This window comes from Dicentrarchus labrax, unplaced genomic scaffold (genome assembly GCF_905237075.1).
Source record: "Dicentrarchus labrax unplaced genomic scaffold, dlabrax2021, whole genome shotgun sequence".
Lineage (NCBI taxonomy): Eukaryota > Metazoa > Chordata > Actinopteri > Moronidae > Dicentrarchus > Dicentrarchus labrax.
The window spans coordinates 20,811,757-20,833,281 of NW_026136718.1; the positions used below are offsets into that span (position 1 = coordinate 20,811,757).

General features: G+C 39.4%; 1 protein-coding gene across 1 annotated transcript in view; it reads right to left on the bottom strand.

The window, feature by feature from the left end:
- Positions 1-2,213: 2,213 nt before the first annotated feature.
- The window catches only part of yjefn3 (YjeF N-terminal domain containing 3), a 39,281-nt gene continuing 19,969 nt past the window's right edge, over positions 2,214-21,525 (bottom strand). The window contains exons 2-6 of the mRNA XM_051376562.1: positions 15,494-15,602; positions 7,859-7,969; positions 4,017-4,130; positions 3,292-3,442; positions 2,214-3,010 (exon numbers count right to left, since the gene is read on the bottom strand). Coding sequence (XP_051232522.1) covers positions 2,814-3,010; positions 3,292-3,442; positions 4,017-4,130; positions 7,859-7,969; positions 15,494-15,602 — 682 coding nt within the window. The 3' untranslated portion in view covers positions 2,214-2,813. The remainder of the gene's footprint in view (positions 3,011-3,291; positions 3,443-4,016; positions 4,131-7,858; positions 7,970-15,493; positions 15,603-21,525) is intronic.

Sequence of the window (21,525 nt, forward strand, 5' to 3'; positions counted from 1 at the left end):
TATTTTTTAGATTGTTTCATTATTGGTACTTAAATAAAGAATATTCTTCCACCACTTTCACACTCCAGAGTTCTCAACAAGTGAAATCAGTAATAAAGTTAATAATAAACCAATCCATATGTGCCTACATACCATTTTGAAAGGACACCTGAAAACTGGCCCACAGGTTGGCCATTGCAATGTACCAAAAACTCAACTTGTCCAGTAATAATACAATGCTTAAAATAGTCTTTAGATAACTTAAACTATTGGTTGACGAAACATGTTTTATATGAAACATACAGTGATTTTAACACTAATACTTATCACAGTGAAAAAGAAGGGAAACACTTTTAGACATGGTTCTGTAAACTATTAAAATTTGAGATTTTGTGTGTTATACGGTGCAAGCACTAGATTAATCTTTCTGCCTCCCTCCTGCACTCTGTTACTGTCTCCACTAAATCTTCTGACCGCCTTTCTTCTTCATGTAAGACTATCTCTCAATGGATATTACAACAAGTGCCGCTGTCAGTTTTGATTGTTCAATTCTACGGGCCACCGGCGACTCCAAAGCTCATTACTCAATCGCTCCCATGAAAAGCACAAACGACAGAGTGGTGACAAGTCGTTGTTTCCTGATGGGGGTTGGACAGGCATGAAAGACAGGACTACTGAGCTCTCAGACATATTTCTACAACCCTCGTCAGCTCGCCTCTGACAGATTTAATACCACAGAGCGAAAAAACGGATCGACATTCCTTTTCAGTGACTTTCCACACCCACTCACACATGTGCACACACTGGGCATTAGTGCGTTAGTATTCAGGAGAAGCTCCTGTGCTTTGTATAAATACACATTACCTCATCCATAAACAGCACAGGAGTCTCGCTTAGTCATTCTCATTGAAGCCCGCAGCACTGAGCTCAATAATGAGAGGCCCCTCTCTACAGCTGATTATAGCCCGATCACACCTGCTTATGGCTTTCATTAGCAAATCAAATCCAGTTGGGAACCAATAAACAGACGTAACAGTGTGCCCTCATCTAAGAAGCACAGCACAATTGCATGTGATGTGCATGTAACACAGCTATGTGGTTTTGTGATTGGTGACCTTTAATTGATTGGTGTCATTTAACAGAATGAGTTCAAGGGATGCTAGCCTGCTTAAGTGTCGCTAAGCAAGACACTCCCCCACTACCAGCAGCAGGGGGACTTTCACTCCAGATTTGAAGATCAAAAAATGAAATAGTAAGTAGCAGTATGGTAGTATGAATAATATCAGGTAAATGAATGCGACAAAAATGTCTGTGTTTCTTCAAAGATACCTCAATTGAGTTTTCTGTGCAACAAGCTGAAAACATAATTTTGTCACCATTATAGGCTAAAGGTGTTGTGGATAACATGTTAGCAAGCAGTCATCTATCTACACATCCAAGATACACAAAGCGACATTAGAATTAATTTGGAATCATGATTCTGGTCACCTGATTAATGTAAGGGCAATATTCTCAACTCCTTTCTACTCCTGAGGGAAATATTTGGCCGCTAAATGCTCCATTATGTTCACCAGTGTATCTGTGTGTGTGTCTGCTGTTTGTTGCTGGGCAGGTAGTATACAGTGGGGTTTTAGAGCTTTTTTTACTGAAAACATCTGCCTGAAAATGACGCCATGTGAGCAATAAGAGTGAACCCAAACAGTAAAGTTGTGGGCCAGACAGCTGAGGCGAGCTATATATTTGAGTTATAACCCCTTTCACATTGTCACATTATCATCTTATACATTATTATAAAAGTGTCCATTATAGCCAGTATTTTATGAATGTAAGTTATTTTCCACCAACCCCTGAGAAAAATATCTGGTCTTTTAGCTGCTAAATGCTCCACGTTCACCAGCTACCCGCAAACCTTGTCTGTATACTGTTAATTGCTGAGCAGGTAGCGTAAAGTGGGTTATCTGATCTTTTATACTGAAAACAAATGTCTGATGTGGCTGGACACATGGCTGATGAAAGCAGAGTTGCCGGCTTGAAAACCAAAATAGTGATCCAAATTAGGCTAAAAGGCTCCATGGCAACTGCAGAGTTAGTCTGTAATGCTCGGTGGGTTTGTCACTATGAGCCACTCCCTTTCACATTACATGTAGTCATTTCGTAGTCATATTAGTCATTATTAATATAAAGTATACTGATCGTTGCAGCTTTAAGAAAACAAAACACGAGAAACTGAACCATCCGTTTAAAGGAACTGTTTTATTGGACAACGAGAACTGTCTTGGCCTTTTGTAATAGCTAATGAAGTAATTTAAATAAAACCAATGCAGAAGTGCAGGCTGACAAACAAACCAAAAACACAACAGAAAATTCAAAGTTGCCAACCTACCCTAACTTATCGCAGCAGCACACTCCAGTACAACAGAAGAAGAAAAGAGCATCAGAACATGAACATAATGAACCTTAAAACTTTTTAAAGGAGAAAAAAAATTCCAGTGGTTGGCGTCATAGATTCATCTTTCTTTGCCGACTGTGGAAAAAGAAATTTCTGTCTTTTGCAAAGTAATCAGAAAACAGTGTAATGCTACAGCTTTTACAAGTAGACTGACACAAAAACTCCTCATGCCATTACCTAAAAAGACATGATTCAAACCACAGTTTCTAAATATTATCCTTCTACTGTAGCTCAACAGCACATTTGGCTAAGGTGTAGCCTGATCTACACAACTGAGATGTTAACATTAAATCACATTAACAATCTATAAAATAAAAAACAAGAGAATAGGTTAACCGTACGTTTTTGAAAATTAGGCCACACTGGCTTTCATGTTTCCCATGTGTTACAATTCTATGAGACAGTCTGTGCCAGGGTAGTCTGGGAGGTTAAGCTCGTATTTTTTCTGGATGTCATAGGGCAAGAAGCGTCCAGCCAAGAAATGCTTCCCCGAGAAACTCATGGCGCATTTCTTTGGTGCTGTAAGTGAGATGAGAACATCTGGATTAATCCCGTCCTGACTCGGTTCTTCTACATCCCAACCTGAGGAAGACAGAAAGGAGGGAGAGAAAAAAAAGGCATAAGGAGAGGAGGATTGAGATCATATTGCCTGTTGTGCTCACACTCAACAGGTAATGTATTTGGGGCAAGATTAGCTCACACTGAGCTGACTGTAGCATGAGATTTATCCTCCACGTGTGCCTCCAGACTTGGAAAACTCCTGCCTGGGAGCCAAGGCTCCTAGGGAGCTGCCTGGAGGTCCATCTATCATGTTGTCTTTCTGAGCCTCCAGCTTGATATCTACAGTTTGTATGAACACTTACCTGAGGGCACATCCACACTGACAATGGGGGTCTTGATTTGCTTCAGGGTCACCAGAATACCAGAGTAGGGCTCCTTAATGTTGGCACAATCTGCCTCTGGGCCCAGCATGGCATCAATCACTAGATTGTAGGCATCGTTTATGAGCTGGACCTAAACAGAGCAGACCTCAGCATGAGTGAATGAAGGCTTAACTTCCTGTATGTGAGTCACCGAAATCAGTGGTTCACAAGATGAATTTGAGTGGTTGCCAGATGAATAACAGCATAGTGGAGCAACTCAAACAATCTGATGAGCGGTGATATAGGGTCACAAGCACATAATCCCCTTAATACAGCTTTCGTTTTTTAATGTTGGTTTTTTGTATAGATTAAACAATTGACCTAACATGTTAATTTGTGAGTTTTAAACTTGCTGGTTGATGGATTTGTTACCTTTAGACAGAGCAAGGTTGATTGTTTCCCCCATTTTCCAGTATTTGTGTTAAGCTTAGTTAACTGACTATTAGCTATCAAATTACTTTTGACAAGAAAGAAAGCAAATAAGCACATTTCCCCAAATGCTGCATTACTCTGTTAAGCAAAGCAATTTTCACTGTTACATATTAAACCACAGTGCATACTTTAAATTATATGATGGATTTTAATCTTTCAATCAGACTTTACAACAATCAATAACACCACTAAAGGCTCTTGTAGCATGTGTTATTCTGTAAAATGATGCTGACCTCTGTGGGGAGATAGGAGAGGAAAGGGATGTCCATCTTCTCACACTGAACTGTGAAATCCTGGTGTAGACTTTGAGAGGAGCGTTTAGGGTGGTAGATTGTGGGCTCATATTCCTGTGTCAGAGGAGGATGAGGCAAGACAGAAAAACACAAGAACAGAGAGAAGGTTACATAATATTGACACTAAAGCCTGCGATTTCAGCCAACATATGATGCACCAGTGGCCTTCAGTTCACGACAAGGGAAAATACTGGTGACCAGTGATCAGAGGTTGTGGTTTCGGCCTGCTTCCTGAATGAATACTTCCCTTATAAACTGGAAGCTGAGAGGAGTAGAAATCCAGACACCCGCAGTATGAAAGGCCTGTGATGCTGTACAGGAAGCACCTGTGATCCATGACCTTTACAAAATCCAGAAGATAAATCTTAAAGCCTAGGAACCACTGTCAGTAATATGAGAGTGGGTGTTTGTGTGTGTGTGTGTGTGTGTGTGTGTGTGTGTGTGTGTGTGTATTTGAATGTTTGATGTAAAAAGCACATCTTTCATTCAAAAACATAGTCCTGGATAATTATCTACATAATTACCATTAAAGGATCAGTTCACCCAAATGTTTTTCTCGCTTACACCTAAAGGTAGTAAGCCATGTTTTGTTTTATTTGCCCAGGCTTTGAGAATTCCCTCCATCCATTATAATACAAGGGAGGTAAAAAGGAATGTTGTTTGTAGTGCTGCACAGCATTAAAAAACTGAATTTAAAGATCTATCCAGAACAATGAGCCATCAGTCTGGATAATCCACAGAACACACTGTCAACAGATTTCATTAGGACTATTTCTTTGGTAGAGAGTAGGTCCAGTGAAAACTGTTGACAGTGATGTCTGTGCAGAGTAACTGGGTCATTGATTCTGGACAGACACATTGCTATTGAATTGTTGTAGCAGTTTTTAGCCATGCTAGCAGCATGTGGCTATGTTATTCTGTCAGAAGGTCATTCCACCACTTCGGTTCAGATTGAAATATCTCAATAACTATTGGATTCTACTCTAGTGCCACCTAAAAATTATTGAATGGACTGCCTTGGGTTGGACTGTTCACACTGGAATGTGATATGGACCACATCTGAAAAAATAATGTGAGCAGCCAAACCAAAAAATCTAAGCAATAAATCAGAATTGAGCGCTGAGGCTTACAGTGTGACTGTAGTGGTGTTGTGAGACGTGTGAAGTGTTGTAATTTGTCTGCACTTCACATGTGCATCAAAGTATATTGTAAAATTGTAATCCTGCTAATAATCCCCATTTTTACTAAATGCAGCTGTAATCTGTTTACATCTTCAGTAACTGTAACGGATTACTGTACACTTTTTTGTATCCTAATTACCTAACTCTTTTGCATTTAATCCGTTACCACCTAAGCCTGCATAAATATACCTCCTGTTGTCATTTGTGTCTTTTATCTCTGATTTAAAAAAAAGTTGCATATTGTGTCTTAACATCTGCCCAGTGAAACCTAATTGAATCTTTAGCTGCTTAAACCAAACACCATTTTCACAGACATCACATGAAGGAATCAATAAATAAATAAACAGTTCTTTCAAATGTGGCTGAGCCGAGGCTGCCCTACAAAGGAAGTGATCTGTCAGGTCAGGCAGACTGCTGCCTCCTTGGGGATCTTAAACCAATCAAACTGCCACAACCACCGATCAGCTGACGTCATCTCCATCACGATCTCTACAGAGCACAGAGCCAGCAACCAAGTCAAATACAATCCACTGTGTGTGTGTGTGTGTGTGTGTGTGTGTGTGTGTGGTGTGTGTGTGTGTGTGTGTGTGTGTGTGTGTGTGTGTGTGTGTGTGTGTGTGTTTCCCTCAGGGTTCACCAGTGGCCCCTACATGCCCTTGACCTCATCAGTAAGTACACCATCAAACTGTGTGAAACTAAGGAAGAGCTGGAAATGACTGTCAGTGTCACTGAGCATGAACAGAAATGAGCCGTGAGACAGAAACAAGCAAAGGGTACAGACATGGTCTTTTTCCAGTTAATGCTCACATCTAACAGGGTTACACTTCCTCTCCCTGAAGGATGCTGGTGTTTTGAAGTATTTTGTTTTTATACACAGCGCAGTAGAAAAGAAGGGATGAAGTCTGCAGCACAATAAATGAAACATACCAACATGTGATTTTGAAGACAAAATATGAATTTTTGCATGTTCACCATAACTGTGTGCTCCAGTCTGTTTGAGAGACTTTACATGTAAATTATTTTTTGTTATAATGTTATGGTGTAATTACTATCATAAATGTAAACCTTTCAAGCAGTGATGTCCACTTGTTTTAATATGAACAATAAAGTGGAACTAATGTGCATTGGACTTTCTTTTTAGGTTTTTTATTCTCATCCAACATTAGCTTTGATCAAGAAACATGTGTGTCTTCCGGTATGCAGCATTGTGTCCCCCCCCAAAAAAAAAAAAAAACCTAGCAGCAGAAATGATCAAAGATGCACAACAGACTCAGACACAACCTGCTTTTGTGAACACGGAGTGACTTGGACTGACGTGAGAAGCAAGCTGGCCTGTTTTCCTGCAGCTGATCATTCATCTCTATGCTCTGTCTAATCACATTCACAGCTCTACATCAGGGGCTCAAGGCTGTGTGTGTCTGTGTGTGTCTGTGTCTCACGTGTATCCTTGCATGTCTTCCTGCTGACAGGGATCACATTGCACCATGAAAAACATACACTCTTACACCAGGAGAGTGATTCACAGTCCAAAGTAAGTACTCGAGTTTCTCAAGTTAGAGCAAACTCAGACAAGTGTGGTCCCAATCGGCCCAGAGTGCAGTCACTTTGAAAATAATAATAATAAAACTTAATTTATATAGCACATTTCAAGATGCAATAAAATGTTTCACAAATACACAGGAAAAGACAGAATGTAAATACATTAGAATAAAAGAAGCCAAAGGACATAAAATAGCACTTGAATGATAGCTTAAAAAGAGGGAATTGATGTGTAATTGTTCTAAGTTTTCATGGAGAAGATCCTTATTCATTTCTGGAGTACCAGGGTAAAATATATCTCTCTCTAAGCTGACCTCTGACCTCTTCCTTGGCCTTAAGATGGAAAAATACAGAGAGTAGGAGGTAAAGGAAGAAAAAGAGAATCCACTGAGAGCCAGCAGGTTGCTCATATCTATCTAATATGGTTTTAATCAGAACTATCAATGCACTGTAAATCTAGCATGTCAATCTCATATGGTAAAGTATATAGATGCATTCCATTGTAAACCAGAGATCCCAAAAACACATATCCAATATTTCCCGTCCAATAAAGTCATAGACTGCTTAGGACTACAGCTCCGAGTAGTGCTGTCATAAAAGAAACAGCTCAAGTCCTGATCTGCGATATGTTTGGAGAGGATGGATCCTGCCTCCGAAAACAATAAGTCTGAAATGTCAGTCAGTACATGGCCTGAGGTGCAGACATCATGGTCATGACATCATATCGTGGCTGCAGAGAGTAAAACACAGACAGCTTTAACGAGAGTAACAATAGCATGATATCATGACTGTCTGAGTGCCCTTGCAGGGAGGGTAATAGGATAACTGCTGTGAGCCATTTACAGGAGCTGAAATGAAATTTTGTGAAGCGCAGAGGGCCTGTATAGGGGATCCCCTGTTAGTCCTGATGCAAGTTGAAGTTTGCAGGATAGTTTCTTCTATTGTGATAAATGACTCAGTAAGCACCAGACTGTGTTTTACAATGGCCCATTTGTCCTGTCGTTGAATATAATAGGGATTGCTCTGCTGAAAGGTTGTTTTCGTGCACTGTAGTTTACTTACAAATATGCGCAGGTGTCGGGCACACACCAGGCCAATGGAGCCATTTTGATCTGGACCACAGATCACCAGCACTGTTGGTTGCTTCTTTGCTAGGGAGCTGAGAGGGTAGGCCTGGTGGAGAAAGGGTAAGAGAGGTAGGCATTTAGAAACAGGATCTGATGAATGAGGGGAAGGATGACGTAGCGATAGAAGAGATGTACAGAAGAGAAAATAGAAAGGGTTCTTGATAGAGAGCAATAGTGAGACAAAAGCAAGAGAAGGACAGATGGTCATCAGTATTCAGTATTTATCCTTCAGACTCAGGCCTCTTATTCAGTGCAGGTCATCCGATCTGTGCCTCTGCTGCTCCATCATACTCAGAGTGCCTGACTGCAGCATGCCAGGCATGCCAGGCGAGAGTGGAAATGGAACCAGCTCCATGGTCTCTTCAATCCACGAGAAAAGGTCCAATCTCATTAAAATAACCCTGGCAGCAGTGGAAAAAAATACCGGTGTCCTCGCCGTGGGATGCTTCCGTATATGTAACACACTTTCCGTCTCGGCCACGGCTGCAAGGGCTGCTGGCATCTGCCTCGTTTACTGGCCGCACTTTCCCTTGTAAATCACCCTGCACCTTCTTAAACAAGTCAGGTATTTGCCTGTGGAACTGTCAACCTGAGCGGTTAATCGTCCATCTCAAACACCTAAACAACAGTGCTGTGTCTGTGTTTGTTTTTGTGTGTGTGTGTGTGTGTGTGTGTGTGTGTGTGTGTGCGTGTGTGTATACACTCAGTCATGATCATTACTGGAAGCCCCAAAGGTGTCTGCCTTCATTTTCCACAGATTCTTCAATCTCATTGCCACATTATGGATTGTTAGCTGATGCTTTCAGGGTTTTTTGGTTCAGTGTCTGCACTATTACAATATACAGGAACAATTGTTCATCAGTGTAAAGGTTACAGCATAATTTCATAAACCGGAAGAAGACCTTGAACTGAGGCAGACAGTTCACAGAGGGTCCTGGAAATCCTGTCCAATTAGAGCCTAATAAATGTGTGTAAGAACACAAGTCATAAGTCTAATTATCCCAGTTTAATCACCTCTATAAGTAGTCTATGACTGCAGTTCACAGTAATGCTTTATATCACAGCTCACCAATTACAAGTAGTGCAAGTATTTTGTAATTATGGGGCACATATAAAAGAGTCACAGTATAACTCATGAGTAGAAGAAAACAAGAAGTCTTAAAATAAAGTAGTAACAATTTTGGATTTATTGGGAACTAAATGAATAATGATACAACTACACAATTACTATATTTATATAATAATTACGGTGTAATCCAATGAATATAAGGTGGAAGGCCTTAAGACACATGTAATTCACTCCAGGCTAGCAACACCTTTTGTTTTGTCTTCTCATTACAGCACATTACTGTAATGAATTTATGAGCTCATCCTAATAAAAGAAAATTGGTTCTTTATTGTGTATCCTGTGATTCAAAAAGTAGTTATTGTTATTGCAATAAGTTTATTTCAAAAATGTTGATCCCGCAAAGTTTTTTTGTACCCTGTAATTGTTTCAAATTATGATATAAGTGCACCATAATTATTATAATTACTCTATGGTTTGCAGGCTGTAATATTAATTGTTGCATAATTCAAATTAAGACTCATGTGCTGATTCTAAAAGGAAAGTCATACATGGTTGATCCTTGGCCTCCAAATTTTGGAGATGAGCTTCAAGTAGGCTAAAATTCTGCCACCGCACATAAAATCCATTTAATTCCACTTCCACTAATGCATTCAGCACAGGAGAAAGTTCATATGGAGAAACAAGCCATTCCCCACATTGTATAATTGGATATAACAAGACTCAGAACGCATTAACTAGAGCAATGAATCCAGGAGATGAGACAGCAGCAGTTATCTCCATCATAACAGCTCAGCTGAGAAATCCTCACAGAGATACAATGAGATGGAGGAGAGAGTGTTATATGAGGAAAGAGGAGCAGGAAACGAGTGTTAAAGAGGGGGACAGAAAGCAGAGTCTAAAAGTGGAAGGCAGTAAAACAGGACTTTCATTTTTTATATCTAATGAGACAGAAGCTCTTAGTGAGTTTCACACTGTGTAACCTGATGTTAATGACACATCTCACTGAGTTAATCTACAGTGGCACCCTCTATGGAAATGTAGGTGTGTGGGTGGGTGGGTGGGTGAGTGTGTGTGGCATGCCAAGCTTTCTGAGCAGACTTGCTCCCTAGAGGGAAATGCTCCCTGTAATTATTGCAACCAGCTATTAAAGACTAACCATCTCTGATAGGGCTGCCCCCCACTGTGAACTCACTCATACAGGTGTTATTGGACTAAAATAAAACATCTATAGATTCAAGGAACAGAGGACTGACTATAAAGCTGTATCAATCACTGTATTTTATGTTAATGATGGATCAAATGACTATGTGTATGGAGACAGGGTCACTTCTAGTGAGACTGTTTAATTTTATTCTTATGTTCATTATATTGCTTTTCAGGCTCATCAACCATGTTTCCAAACTCCTCTGATAAACCCTCTGTAAAGTACTTTCTCAATGCCAAATGGTGAACCCAGTGTATTCTTTTCTCAAATTATTTTTTAATTGGAGTTGATGAAAACCACAACACAGCTAACAGGTGAGTGAATATATGGATAAATTCATCAGGTGGCCAGAAACACAACTTTAAATGGATGCTAATGTTGCTCAATGTCAGCTGTATATCTAAATAGATTTTCATATAAATATAGAAATAGAATTGTCTGCTAACATGTTAGCCAAAACAGCTCTATAAGGTGAGAGGTAATATGTCAGTATTGTATCTAGAGCAGAAAAATTAAATAATTCTATAAAATAAATATATTCATGGTGTGTCAAGCTACATTAGATTGGTCTCCTTGCATTTCTCTCTTTCTCTGTCTTTTACTTCCCTTAATGTTTTTCAAACATACAATAACTCCCATCAGGAGGTTTAATGACCTTTTGCCTAAATATTGAGGACCGTCGGGAGGATCAGTGATATCAGTGCTGGAGCCATTTTGTGCTTCTGGAGAAACCATTAGAGCCCCACACTGTTGAAGGTAAGCAGTTATAAAGGGAGCAGGCCAGATCAATTCAGACAGCTCTCTAATATGTTTTGAAGTATTTGTTTAATTTCACTTGGAACACAAGCTTGATTCACTCTAGCACATTATCAATCCTAACTAGTTATTTATTCTGATACTGAGCCTTCAAATGGATCACTGGAGAAGCGAAGCAATCATCAAAGGAGGAGATAGAGAGCATTTCTAATAGGTTTCTGTCTGGTGTATTGGTGTTGAAAGTGCCCTTTTGTTTGTCCGTGTGATTTGTAGCTACTTTAACCAAGATATTTAAAACAACATGCAAGTATGATCTTATTCTCTGTTATTTTTATGTAGTGCACACACAAAAGGCTGTAGCATGGCCAAAACACTTTAATGTTGTGCAGATTTGTAGCCAGATTTCTTGTTTATATTAAATATCTTCATATTTCTATGATACTCCTTATTCCAAAATAATGTCATTTGTTTCAATAAAACCAGATCCAACAGTTCAAACTGCCTTGGCAACAAACGAAATGTCATCACAGTATTGTTTTAGAAAAACAAGGTTTTATGGCTCGGTTTTAGCCTAATAAACCTGTTCACATGTTTTCCAGTGTTTGAGATATTTATGATATTTTTGATGTGTAGGAGGTGCAAACAGAGGGTTTGTTGCATCTGCTCAGCAGGTTTGTGATCTGGTTGCTTCTTTTGATCTATTCATCTGTAGAATTTATTTATTATTATAAATAAACTATTTGCTGTGGAGTTGACATTTACAGCAGTTCATCCAATTTCCACATATCCATACATACAAAATGAAAATAGTTTTGCAAAAACAAACACTTGTAGGAAGCTTTAGTAAGGCTCCAAATAAAGAGAGGTAAGGAGAATGCCGGGTCTTGTGCAGAGCATTGCAAGGACCCCCCTCACACTCACACTCTCTCACACAAACCTAAAACATGGCTGTCTTGATTGTAATGAGGTCTCTAAGGGAATATCTCTTTGAAATAAATGCTAAAGACACATGTTCTTTCACCTCCAATCAGCCTGAAACACACACTGAGCCTGAGAAAACATGATCAGGGTCCTAAAAACACAAATACACTCACATGTGCAGAAAACAGTGCCTTTAATGTTTGTACTAGAGGACCAAACTAAAGTCCAGGGGCTCCTGTAAACTATAGACTAATTTATTGCTGCGTGGTAACAAAAACGTCTCCTGTCTCAACTCAGGTGTTGAAAAGCCGCAGACTGATACAGAAACACACACACACATACAGTCTGGACCTGGTGGCTGCGGGTGCTGCTGCAGTGGAACAGTAAAGGGATTACTTACAGAAAACCTATAATCTATCTGGCAACTAGAGGTGTAGGTGTGTGTGTGACTGAGCACATGGTTGTTTGTGTGGTATACTTGGAAGCCAGCAGCAGTAGGCCAGCAGTGAAATCAGACTGTCTGCATCTCCTTCTACTGTAATTTTCCCTAAATAGCAGTGATGTCATGTAAGCAGTATCGTGCTGCTGGCGGCTGTGGGCAGCAGCAATCCACAGCGTCCTCCTGGCCATGTTTGTCTAGTAAGGCTATGCTGTTGGGGCTGCTGGTGGAGGGCCAGGCATGGGGCCAGCGGTGGCTGATGATAATAGAGGGGAAGTGGATGTGGTGGGTTTAATCACACACTCTGAGGGGAGAACACAAAGTCTCTACTTCTGACTGATGCCTGCCTCAGCTTTTACATGCCCCCTGTTTTCCATTTCACTCTCTTTAAACTGTTGCTGTTGTGTCTGTCTGTTTCTCACCCCCCAAGAATGTAATAATAGCTTTATTATGTTAAACGATATACAATTGTATTACAAAACACTAATGGTTATTAATAAGAAATCCTATAAAGTCGAGCAAATTAAAAGCATGAAATCAGCTCCAACCATTAATGCATTAATGACTAATATGACACTAAAACACTAGTTAAACTAGCATTAATTAGATTGTTTTGTTTTGTTTTCTTTGCCACTTTGGGGGCAGCAAGCAACAAGCTGTAAACACAACTTTAGCTTATCATCACCTTATAAAGTTGATATGACGCACATAAAGGCCGTAACAATGGAGATGTCATCACTATCTGCGTTATTTGGAGATATGTGGGCCCTAAAATCAAAACAGGAAGCTGAAAGACACTAAAATGCTCAGAGCTAGGTGATTGATAATTATGAGTGACACATGGTTACAATGATATCATAACAATGTATCGATGACAATGTGTAATGTGAAAGGCATTGCTCATAGGGATGAAGCAACAATTATACCGATAAGTATCACCCAAATCTGTTGCTCCCCTCAGCTTTACGGAGTTTGATAGTGAGACTCAACTCATTGTTTAGCTGTCACACCAGTTTTGGTTCACTTCCACCACTTTCAAAGTGTCATTTTTGCCACAACAGGCAGTTGTTTTTAGTGAAAAAGCTCTAAAAGCTTACTGTACACTACCTGTTCAGCACCAAACAGCAGACAGACAAAGTTAGCAACTAGCTGGTGAAGTATTTAAGAGCTAAAGAGACAGATTTTTCCCTAAAGAAGTTGGCGGAGACCAACAACAGAGCTAATAGACAGTGAATATTGGACATACATACAGATACCGGCTTTTCTGAAAAACAAAACTGTTTCATAACAAGTTTGCCATATAATTTAAAAGGTTGTGTTCACAGCTTGTTTCTGCTGTTCCCATGTGGCCAAAAAATTGGTTATTGCAGATTTAAAGAAAATTTTTTTCTCATAATCCTAATTCTTGAGAAATCATGTCATGTTAGTTATCTCATTCTGTTTTCATTGTCAAAAAAAACATTATTCTCTTTCTTGCTATTATGTCTCTTTGCATATTTAGTCCTTGTATTCAAGATTTTCATTTAGTTCTTCCCTAACTGTTTCTCTTTGTCTGTCTCTTCTTTTGCTTTTTGCTTTTTGAGGGGAGTTATAAAAGGTGTCTCATTAAACTGCTGTTATTACTTTTATCAATTTTTTTTTTGGTAACTTTTTCTTGTAAAGCACTCATTTGTGTTTCTGCTTCTGTCATTCTCTCTTTTTGTCTCTTTCCTTCTATTTCTCTTCATCCCTCCTTCTGACAGCAATGCAAGGTTTCATGTGTCTTGTAGCTCAGACTCCTATTCATCACAGCCTGTTGAAGAGCCCACTGAGGAAACCAGTGTGGCATTAAACCAAGCCAGTGGTCTGGTCAAAGGGAACCACATGTGTTCCTAACAGCCCTCCACGGACACACACACACACACACACACACACACACACACACACACACACACACACACACACACACACACACACACACACACACACACAGAGAGAGAGAGAGAGAGAGAGACTCTCAGTTTGACATAGTCCAGATCACAGAGAAGAAGAGTTGTGGTTTTGGACCGGTGTGGTTGAGGAGCGCTGCCACAGAGTGAGCTCAGGTATTCTGCCCCGAGGTGAGCTGCTTAAATGTTTGGAAGTAAATGTCACACAAAGTTAGAACACTTCCTCCACGTAATAATTAGTCATTTCGTATGGAAGTTAATGAAAATTAGGAAAGTGTAAGTGCCAGCAGCTGTGACTTTTTGCCCTCTTGTACAACAGTCACATCAGGACAGTTTTTTGTGGTGACTACTGAGGCTCGCAGTGACAGAATGTGCAGCGGCTTTTCTAAGAAAGTGAGATGAAATGTGTGACCTTCAGAAATGGCATGCTGAGTGATACACTGTGTTGACTAGGCCTAGGCCGATTTGCACAGGGGTGGGTTGGTTGAGGCCACAGTTTGATTTTATTTGACTCAAGCTTGTAACAGTGGTTCTGGGTTGGATGGTTTTATACAAGAAAGGACAGTCATTGTAGCAATTTGCATGACTTCCTTTGATTTGACCAATTTTTCCAAAAGCATTTTGTGAATTCTAAAAAAAAAATGCAAGCTCTCTCAAAGAAAGGGTTTGATTGAATTTGTTTAAATCCTCACAGCTACAAGATTGGTGAAATGAGTGCTTAAAATGTGACATTCTCAAACAATTTTCTGTTTCAGTGCAAATACAAAGACAGAGCAGAGCAGCAGATAAAAAACATGGAAAACGTCAAAAAGATATATGCTAAATAAAAACAGAATTGCTGGTACAGCTTGGAAGGAAACTGCTTAACACACACTAAAAGGCAAACCCAACACACACACACACACACACACACACACACACACACACACACACACACACACAGAAAAGAGCTTTGAAAGCGTAACAGCACATTCAAGCAAAAAAAACATACTGCAATGATGTTATCTGTCTCAGCTTTTATTTATAGCGACAGTATCTCAGGACCACACAGATTTGTATTGTTGGTAGGATAGGGATGGATGGAGATTATGAATTAATTAGAAACAAGGAAAATAGTTTTCCTTGTGCTGTGTTCTGCTTCATACTTATAGTATAAGTAGGGATAGTAAGAAAAAAGTAAAGAAAAACAGAAATATAGAAACAAAGACATAAGAGACAACAGAGGAGATCTGGAAAATAAAAGTCATGTATACCTTAGTGATGGCGATGGCACAAGCTTGTCCCCAAATCTCTATCAGCTGCTGTTGTCCAAACTTGTAGTCTCTCAGTAGCTCTGTCTCGATAGCTGCCGCCTCCTCTTTACTGTCAGACACAAAACAATAAACATTTAGTAACAAAAATATTATGTGTGTTTATTAATCATGATCATCATCAATAAAACATCATCAGAATAAATATAAATGGGCCCGTTCAGGGAGAAAATCATGTTGTCACTGGTGTGCTCCAAGAACTACTCTGAGCCTCATTAAAAGGCTTCACACATAATTCCACCAGCAGAAATGCTCTGAATTTAAAGTACCTGTAGTGTGAATCAAAACCTAATTTCTGACTGAATGTACTGTACAAATGGAGTGCTGACAACAGGCCAGCACTACAGCAGGCATTCATGGTAATTTGTGGTTTTTACATGACACAGAAATGACTAATTGAGTAGTTGTATGAACAACACAGTGAACCATAATACACTAAAAAGGTATTTATAATACAGCTAAATTGGTCTGCTAATATGCATATATGTGGTCACAGGGAAGGGAGGCAGTGAACCTCCAGTAGTTTTTTTTAGACTTTCTGTATTTCAGTGTCTGCTCATAAGAAACCATAACAGCTTCTGGGAAGCATGGCCATGAAACTCAAAGCAGAACACGTGGGTGATGACATGACCTGCGGCCTTTACAGTAACTCACACATGCCAGATTGTGTGTTCGTGACAACAACCTGACATTGACCGGTTTGTGAATTAGTCATTATAATTGTAATCTAATGTTCGTTCTGAGTTGATTTCCTCTTTGCTTCCTCTGACTGCTTTCTGCATGGTGACAGTGTGACAAATGGTGCTGCATTAGAGCCTGCTGCTGCTTTTAGCATGGAAGTGTGTGTGTGTGTATGTGTGTGTGTGTGTGTGTGTGTGTTTTGTCAAATGCAATGTTAAGACAGCAGTGGGCAGGTGACATGGCTACAGCCACAGTGCTGTCACCTGTTTTTAATGAGGAGCAGGAACAGGCCAAGTGAAAATCATGAAAGTCTGCGTTCTTCATTTGAGATCGGATTCTGTAATGTCGAATACATCCCTTTTACTCTACAGACACCTGGTGGTCCTCCTCAGTACTGCAGCTCAATAAGTAACCATGGATGATGACACAATTACTTTCAGGTAGAAACAAGGCTGGATGTCTTGATTTCTTTTTCCAATTTTATGTGCTTGAAAAGAGTTACTGAAATATGATTTATTATTTGTCTCTACCCTAAGATAATTTTTCAGACTATTACACAACAATAAGAGCAGATGAAAGAAGGATCAATGCACAAAATCAATAATAATAATAATCAGCACTAAATCATCAGGGTCACTTCGCTTCAAATCTTTACCTCTTAAAAAAGATCAAGAGCTCTTTGTGTGAGTGTATGGGTGTGTGTGTGCGCCTATGTATGTGGGCTTCATCATGCTGAGAAAAAAACAACAGAGAAAACTAATATACCACAACAGACACTACCACATACAATGCATTCATAATAGCAGACATTATGTGTGGATACAGATGAAAAGAGCGCCCAAATAAAGGAACATTCTTACATATTTAAATATTCAGTCATTAGTCTTAGTGTCATGGATTTATTTTATGTCTTATGACATTATGAAAGTCTTTTATGTAGTAATAATGCTGTATATAAAAAAAAAAAAACACACACATTCATTCTGTCATTTGTCTCTATTCTCTGTGCTGACAGTGTGACTAATGTTAAGCCTGCTTGTGTTCCTTTTAGGTTTTTTTAAGGCACAGCAGTGTGTGTGTGTGTGTGTGTGTGTGTGTGTGTGTGTGTGTGTGTGTGTGTGTGTGTGTAGGCGTGTGTGTTTGTGTGTCAGCAAGCTAGTGTATCCAAGTGGGGTTTCTGGCATTTACCTGTGCCAGTGGAGCGGCAGCAGCTGTCACCCACAGCTCACCTCAGGGATGTTTCCTGAGTCACTGTGACAAGTTGATCTTTGGAAAGTTCACCTCGGTCCACAGGGTTCGCTCTGTGCTCGCTGCACCCAGCAGCACCAGAGCTTCTTTGGGAGTTTTTATTGAACCAAATTGATTTTACATGAGGATGAGCTATTTTATTTGTTTCCTTTAAAACAGAGAAGGGAAGTTCCATTTGTGTAAAAAAAAATCCCAAATATGTGGTAGTGGTGCTATTGTTGGTTAGTGGACAGCTCTGAGCTCCTGACCATCATCACAGTAAGAGAAGTGCTGCTGAACAGGCAATTACTATTGATCCTTAACATCACACATCACATGACAGAACAAAGTGTTGTGGGGGCACAGCTCTCAACAGCTGCTAGTGTTAGCCAGGAGGCTCTACCACAAGGGAGCAGCACACAGCGCTGAGGACAGACTAAAGACAGATGGCTGCTTCATGCCACATACTGCATGCCTTTTCAATTACCAGTTCTTATGCGTATTATCATTCCTAATCAAGCATTTATTTACCTGAAACTACTGAATTGCATTAGAAAACTCTATGTAACCAGTCAGTTTCTAGTGTATAGAGGACATCACTGAAAGCTTCAATACCAAATTGCTTCAAAAGGAAAGCAGGTATGCAGATATAACTCTGCCCTTGTTTTGAAAAAATATATGTGTGGGCGTGTGCGTAAGCATGTGTAGTGCAGCTGCAGAAAAACACAGGGCCTTCTGAGTATTAGCTTCTGTTTCACCTGAAGCCCCAAACAATGCAGTAGCCAACAGCCTGTCCCCCAGAGAGAGAGTTGATTTCCCCGTACTGAGTGTGATGTGCTCCCTCCTGCAGTGTGTCACCTTCATTGTAACGCTGCTCAACTGTGATCACAACCTGCTTAATGAATCTGTTTACCTTACACTTGAGATAAGGTAAAATGAAACTTTAATGGTCCCTGTGGGGAAATGGGGACACTGCAGTAGCAAATAGTCGGAGAGTACACAACAAAGATAAAGAATAATAATAATATGTTCAGTTTAGTCATAATAAAAACATTTCAGTTTCATCACACGAATAAATTGTGTTGTGTGGATGAAAGTGTGAGAACTTAATAATCAGTTCTCACTGAAATATACATAAAGAGTTAAGAGGTAGATGCTGCATGTATCGATTCATATGCAGAAACTAAAGCAACATATGAACACAATGAGTGAATACAAATACATTTTTTTTCAATTTGATGCAATCCAATGCAACAGCCCTGCAACAGACACAGTGAACATAAAGCAGCACACAAACATGCTAAGCATCGGCAGATGATAAACAATGCGTTGTTGTATATAGGCTGCAGCTCATATGATACAAGCACCCTTGTATCATATGAGGGATGAAGACGTTGCTGAAATTCAGAAGGGCTTCAATTTTTCTTACATTGGAAGACTGAAATAGCCACATTTCCCACCCCCTCCCTCTCAGTTTGCCTATTTCCACCTTTCTGCTGTGATCTGCTGGTGAGATAGGAAGCAGGATTAAAATAACTGAAAGTGAAAGATTGTAGTGGACATCTTTCCAACCTCCCATTTTGCCAGAAGGAGCTCTATGTCATGAAGCAAAATAATAGACTGTTTTGTTTAACAAAAATGCCAAATAATTCTTGACAAATAAATGAATATAAATACAATAACTAAAGAAAACCCATATTTCTAACAACTATCTTAATACTGTTTGTTCATTTATTAGTGTACTGCTCGTCACACTTGAAAATAAGTTCCAGCTATTTCTTCATTACAAAGCAAAGCACATGTTAGCTAATTCGCTAAATATCAATATATTAACATTATACTGGGTAAAAGCATGTTAGTGTTGTTATTGTGAGCGTGCTAACGTGAGCTCATAGCACCGCTGCAAGTACAGCCCCACAGAGCTTGAACTGCTCCCTGCCAAAGAGAGAAAAGATGTGAAGGACAAAATCTAAACAATTTCCCTGGAAGACAGTATAACATCCATTAGTATAGTTATCATTGACCGGTGTGTTTTAATGGGGAGCTGCCCACTGTTCTGACGGCCCATTATTCCTAAACTCGAATAGTCTCCAATAAAAATGACCCACTGGACTGAAAGCCTTTTTGTCTGACTGCCCATTATACCAAAAACAAAACTACTCCATGGAGTTTTTTACCCTTAATATCATACAGTGTATTTGGATATGCAGGAAAGCACGAAGTCAGGTGACCTTCGTAAAATGACCTTCATTAGTCTTAGTTACAATAATAAACACATGGTTAATGTTGTGAAATGTTATGAGAATGTTGTTTGGTTAGGATTAGACACCAAAACTAATAAAAGATCATGGTTTGGGTTCAAGTAAGTCATCAGTTAGGTTTCATATGTAAGTTGGTGATAGCAGACGGTGGATAATGGTCTCATTGTGCCTTCACCGTCAAAATTATGTTCGTCAGAAAAACACAATGACAGTGCATTGTGGGAACAGGAATCAGGTAAAGTTGTGTTCCCTGCAAGTTTGATGTCAGTAAATAACAGTAAGGTAAAGTTGAACTGCTGTTTGCAGTGAATCTCTCCACGATCTGTCTGTCTGTCTTTCTGTCTGTCTGTCTGTGTCTTCCAGAGCTTTTCTGTGACTTTGTGTCTGACAAAAGTTTTTATTAATTTATATGTATATTTTCTACAATGTTATTGTTAACTTAATATTAAAAAATAAATGGTACATTAGGACAATTTAGGGCTATGCCATGAAACGAAAGCCAAGAGTAATTAATTAATTAATTAAACTCCCTCCAGACAGCGACAAGTCCAAGAAGATTACAAAGGGTTTGTCAATTTATTTTGTAAAATAAAATTTAAAAAAAAACATAATATGATATGGTCTGTATATTGGAGTATTCAGTGTTGCTGAATGGAACAAAATGTTTCACCCTCCTCAGCCCCATCGCTACGCTATTGTAAAGTCCGGCAGCTAGCCTACCTGCTACAGATTTACTGTTTTACTGTAATTCACCAAGATGTCCCTGTTAGTAGGAGGCAACGTGTGAGGGGGACTGTCCAGGTCTATTGAAGAGCAGATAATAACTAGTCCAATTTCTGCCTTGGAGAGGACAGAGAGAATAAAAACACTGTGTTCATTAGGTCCACAGCCCTCTTCTCTATCCTCTTCTCCGCCTGTCCTCACTGCCATTATCTGTCCACCTCCCGCTCTATCTAACACTCCACAGTAGTTAATGATACTTCAGGCCTTTTAAACCCAAATAAAGTACCACATCAAATTATGTGTTGACAAGAAGGAAACCACAGTTTTTTTATGTCTGTTCTTGTTCTCTTTACAGCACCGATCTGTAGCATTTCCATATATATTAACTATAAATATTAACAAATCTATTTTGTTGCAGTCTATCATAGTTAATAGAACACAGTGATGATTCAGCCTAAATCCAGTGCAGCGAAAGCTTTTGTGTTTGCTACAATTGCTGTTCTAGTACATTGCCATTGTTATGTACAGTAGGCCTCTCTCAGGAAAAACCCACACACAGTAAGGGATGCGTTCTACATTTGAATTCGAAGGAAATAGACATCCCCCGTACTGAAAACACTAATTTCCAACTAACCTCTCACTGGAAAACCACCGCTGCAGGTATCAAATATGTCACAAATAAAACTGCATGTGTACATATGACAAACCTGCTTATACAATACATATAATACATAAAATGAATGATCTTATGGGCGAGGCAACAGATGCTGATTAAGTTAAAGCCTATTATGTAAAGTGTAAGACAGCAAACTGTTGGTGTATGAGCAAAGCAGCAAGATGAAGGGTGTCTTTTTTTATTTGTTTTCCTGTGTTTTTTTCCTAGAACTATGTGTAGAATATGCTCGTTCCATTTTAATAAATATAAACAAAAAACAGTATCTGTCATATAACCATGATAAATATCCAAAGAAGCTTCTGCAGAAATACCTTGACCAGGCTATTTGACCTACAATCACATTCTGTAATACGAAAGTGCAGGTTCATCTTCATCATTGGGTCCTTTGATCACCAACTTTACTGATC